This window comes from Alexandromys fortis, unplaced genomic scaffold (assembly GCF_014885135.2).
Source record: "Alexandromys fortis isolate MF-2015 unplaced genomic scaffold, M_Fortis_MF-2015_v1.1 scaffold_205, whole genome shotgun sequence".
Lineage (NCBI taxonomy): Eukaryota > Metazoa > Chordata > Mammalia > Rodentia > Cricetidae > Alexandromys > Alexandromys fortis.
Window position 1 is genome coordinate 1678815 of NW_026068107.1, and position 5393 is coordinate 1684207.

The 5393-nt window shown below is 39.4% G+C and overlaps 1 protein-coding gene across 1 annotated transcript in view; it reads left to right on the forward strand.

The window, feature by feature from the left end:
- The window catches only part of Il1rapl2 (interleukin 1 receptor accessory protein like 2), a 634164-nt gene that overhangs the window by 22661 nt on the left and 606110 nt on the right, over positions 1–5393 (forward strand). Inside the window, exon 2 of the mRNA XM_050124199.1 lies at positions 4273–4546. Coding sequence (XP_049980156.1) covers positions 4273–4546 — 274 coding nt within the window. The remainder of the gene's footprint in view (positions 1–4272; positions 4547–5393) is intronic.

Here is a 5393-nt window from a genome sequence, read left to right on the forward strand (position 1 = left end):
GTGGGCAGGGATAACTTCAGTGCTGCACAAAGACTTGGGCAGCTCTCCCTCTAGTGGAAATTTATGGAATTGCCCCTAATTACTACCCTCTTGAACAAAGAGCAAAGGCTGATGATAAAAATAAAGAGAATAGAGTTAATTGATATCTCTTTTCAAAAAATCAGGTAAAAAATATATGTATTAAACATACGCAGTGAGTTACCAGGAGGCTAGGAACTATAGTTTGCACCAAAGCTAGTTATCCAAGGGTCTGGAGTTTCCGTAGTTTCTCATGGACCAACGAACCATTTTATTTAATGGGAATTTTGAGGCAAATTCCAAATTTGAGGTAAAAATACAGAATTGGCAATTATATGTGCAGCTGTATATCCATTTTCGCACCACAGCTATAAAAGAATTGTAATGCACATGGCTGCTGGAGTCTAATTTAAGTAAGAACACTCTGTGTTCTTCCCCCCTTCATAATTGTATTGATAGCTATTAATGTTGTCGTCATATCCTCTTACAAGGATTCATACATTTCCCACCAGGCCATGTTTTTAAGGAAGGTAGGTATGGCAGTGAGAAACTTAGTTCTAAAGAGGCTAAACAGTTTTGCTGGTGTCATTCAGGGTATATTGCTAGCGACTTCACTTGTTTTCACTCGTAGAAGTGACAAAATACACTGCATGGAAGTCACAGTGTCCATATATACAGTCTGCTTGCCCCCTGTTTTGAATCTTCATGCCAAGATCCTCAATTACATACCCGTTTTCCCGTTTTTACAGATTGGAATAAAAATGATTTAAAATACAGCTCTGAAATTTTTTTTTTAGTGGCTTTCTTTGTTCCATTGTAATTGTTTTTGGAAAGCTTAACTATCAAAGTGTTTTCTGCCAAGAAGACTAAATCAAGAGTAATAATTTGTGAACCTTTTAGAGATCAGAATCAAGGTGGTAGCGATGAGACACTAAGGAGACACCCTTTTATATTTCCAGGTATTTTTCTGTAATACAATTCACCAACTGCAGAATTTCAACCTTTGGGGGAAAGCAGTTTTTCCCTGCCTGTGGCGTGCCTGTTCACACTTGTAATGAATCAGAGAGACCCCATTATGGGATCACTTGTGAGAGAATCCTGTCTATATGGAAAACACTTTTCGTCGAAACCCTGTGTGTGTGGGGGGGGGGCTCTGCTTACAGAGCCGCCACTGGAATTGTGAATAGAATAGGTCTGGATGGTTCTGTGGGCCGGATGCTGGGTGGATGAGGTCAGGCTGGCAGGCTAGCCTCCTCTGTGAACTACACAGGTCCTCCACGCCACTTTCATGCCTATGGCTTCCACCTTTGCCCGCTGCACCACAGAGGCAGCTCTTCAGCTGTATGCCAAACATGCATGTCTGATCAGCATGCAAACACTTCTGGAGGTTTAATTGCCATCTCTTGTGGCAACAATGTAATGTACACCTGTAGCTCCTGGTGGCACTTGAAAATTCAGTCATGTGTGACCTTTTACCCATTGTTCCATTTTTGTGATCCTCCGACATCACACTGTGCTTCCTACTTCACCAAGATGTTGGTCCCTTAATACTAGCATTCCACCTGACTGTATAGACCTTGAACTCCACTCTATAGTCTTTAGTTGTTTTCACTAGTACCAAATCTAAAATAAATGTACTTTATCCTATGCCACCCATTCTTTTCCTGCAGGTAGGCAGCTAAGAATGGAAATTCAATAAAAACAAATCAAACCACCTTTTTAGAATCCAGTAGTGGTGTAATGATCTTTAGATATAAAGCTACAATGCCTTAATTCGATTTCTCCTAGTGTGTTTTGTGGTGAAAAAAAATATGGACTCAGGTGGGCCTTCATAATTCCTGGCATCATATTCCTTGTCTATCTTATGGGAAATCCCCTTCAGGCCTCCCAAAATAGGTCATTGTGCACTCATGTATTACGAATATTGAAAGTAAAAAAAAAAACTAAAAGGATGATATTTAGAAGTTGTATTTTCCCCTAGTTGCTGAATTTTTGTTCTCTGACTATTGACTCTGTTATTTATAAATACTAACTGTCTGCTGCCCAAAACAAGGGAAGAAGAAGCAACGGGATCATACGTCTATTAAATCAAATGCATGTGGTTCAGATCGTACTCAACAAGAAATGAATTCTCAGTATGCTTTCAAGGCCTATGTGAGAAAGCTAATTCTAATGGCGGTTGAATGTCTCAAACTGAGCTTGGGCATGGATGTTGTGACTCAAGAGCAAACATTTTTATTACCTTCAATATCAACCATACCCCATAGTTTATAGGCAAAACTAGCCTGCTAAGATTGGAAATGTAGCTTGAACTTGCAATGATCTAGTTACATAACAGACAGATTAAAGGAGGAACCCGGAGGAGTTAAGGAAGGAAATGAAAAAGCAAACTTTTTCCTATCAGGACAGTACTTAGTTTGAGATAATTTTGCTAAGTCAAATTCATTAATCCAAAACCAATTACTGTTCTGCTACTTCACATACTACTCAAGGAGTTCATCATAAAAGCCCATTTGAAGCAGAGTAGTGAAAAATGGCATTGGAAAAAGATGAGAAGTCATGCTTAGGTTGTAACTCAGTAGCAGAATACTTGCTTAACTTGCACAAGGCTATGGGTTTGCCCTGCTAAACCACACAACAATTATGAAAAAGAAACCATGGAGTTCTTAGGCTATAGACTCCTCTGACAATCTAATGAAGTGTAGTATAAAATCTCTCCAGAAAAGTATGCCTATGTGAATAGGCACATTATTTTGCCAACAATCTAAAGCCTATTAGAGCACCTTTCCCTCGAGTGCCCTTGAACCCTAGTTCAATAACCCTTCATATAGGGAAAGTGAAACTTTGAAGTATGATAGTTATTATATTTGAGCATTACATTTAGCTCTAAGCTTCCTGTCAACTGAGGTTAAAGGATTAAACACACCGGGTTACAGAGTTCTCAACATCTGAAAAAGGAAACAGACCAGCTTACAGAATTATAAGCAAAACATCATTTTAGAATGGAAATATTTACACATTTTTATAATATGCTTTATAAAGGATAATCAGGTAATATAAAAGGACACAGAATCACCTGATGGAATTTTTGAGAAACGATAGGCATTCAGAAGTATAATATCTATGCTAGTTGTATTGAATAACATACTAAATTATCTTTCACATCTATTGCTAATGCTTCTGGAAAAGGAGTTTTACTGTATCTGTGTTTCTTTAATATTAGTTTTATCCACTCATAATTATCTGATTAAAGCTGACATTAATATAATAAATCCCCATGAGCAATTAACACCTGAGCAACAAGAAAGGCCTAAGGGTATAAAGAGAAAGCAACCTATGTTTAAATATGTGATTTTAATAAGTCATACCATGGAAAATGACATATATACATATATATGCATATATACATATATATCATTTTATGGATATGTCATGTATATATTTCATATAATAGCATGTAATCACTTTAAGTTTCCAATGCTTCCAACCTCAGCATTGTTTTCTCAACAGCACGTAAATAACATAGTGACTGTTGTCACAATTATAGGTATAGATAGTATAGGGTAGGGGTTAAGAATATATAGAGTGTCCGGTCAGAGACTGGTTTCCTACCACTTCTTAGCTCTGTGTCCTTGAGTAAGTCTTCTCAATCTCAGTGTTATCATCTGGAAAGTATGCATACAAATGTTAATTCCAGGACTGGCCTGGTCTGGGCAGGGATCTCTTAGACATACTTCTTTTATAAGATTTCTGCCAAAAAAAAAAAAAAAATCAGTCCGAATGATCTGAAATCTGAAACTGCCATGTCAGCATCATGCTAGCAGTCTAGGTTTATACGATCTCATAGAGGAAAAGTTTGCTGGTTAATAGGAACGATTTACTTAGCAGGCCAGACGCCTGGAGGGAGAACCTGGAGGCCATGGCTGGGAAGCTCTGAGGCTACCATATAGGCATGTGTGACTTGCTAGAGAGCCTTGGGGAGGAGCTTACCTAGCAAATCTCTACCTAAAAGTTGCTGGGGATGATAGGGAAATAAATACCTAAGGACACAGACTTAGTGCAGCAGCTTTGCTTGCTAACGTCTGAGTAATATGCTAGGGATTCGAATATAGCCCCTGGGAGGATTGGCTAAAGTCGTCTCAATAAAGCTCTGACTCACAGATGTGCCCTGTGCATGATGGCAGCGATTACTTCTCTTGCTGTTATTATGAATGACGTTCCCTGCATCTCATGTCTTGTCTTGTTTTCTTTCAGTGGATGGCTGCATTGACTGGTCAGTGGATCTCAAGACATACATGGCTTTGGCAGGCGAACCTGTCAGAGTGAAATGTGCCCTTTTCTACAGTTATATTCGCACCAACTATAGCATGGCCCAGAGTACTGGGCTCAGGCTCATGTGGTACAAAAACAAAGGCGATCTGGAAGAGCCTATCATCTTTTCAGAGGTCAGAATGAGCAAAGAGGACGACTCCATATGGTTTCACTCAGCTGAGGCACAAGACAGCGGATTCTACACTTGCGTTTTAAGGTAAGTGTCATTTGAAAATATTGAGCAACCATGCACCTTGCAGTCTTTTGTTTCGGAGTGTTATATTGGAGTGTTTGCTGGTATAATTCATGTTACCTAGCAGCAGCTGAAGATCTCCAGTAAACTCGGTTCCAATGATCTGTTGGAACTACATACCAACTTCTTACCAGATTCTCACAACTCAGGACTCCTGCTTACTTACTGCATGTGTTTCCTTAATTTAGAACATCGCATAACTCATTTCTTTCCTGCCTTCACCCATCCCTGCTCCTGGGTCTTATAGTAAGAATTATTTCACCACAGAGCCAACTGACTCAGTGATCTTGGTGCCTGGCTCTGAACCTGACCTCCATATATCATTTAGGCTAAGGTCTGGCTGCCCCTCTTGTTGATGGAAATTAGCTTCAAATGCTGCCTAGAGACCTCACAGCAAATGAGCAACTGGTACTATCCATACAATTTGCAAAATGAACTTCACTCTACTCTGTCTAAATGTTCAGCAGGAAGTGCAATAAACACTTGGTCATCGTGACGTTCTGAGTGCTATATGCTGATGATTTAACAGATCTAATTCTTGTCAAATATTTACAATGAGAAGCACATTGCCTTGTCTTAGGAACTCCACACTACGATCTCGCTGCAGCCCAGCATTAAGACCTGGGGTCTAACATGGCAGACAGAGACTGCATTAGGTATTAAAGTAGAGAGCTGAGATGACCTTTAACTCACCTTTCAATTCTGCCATTTTGAGAATCACTGGTCTTATTCACCGGGGACCTGCACTCTACTATTTGATTTTAACTTCTTGGAAATACAAACCCTTCCTATTTTTGTCTCCTGTGTAAAG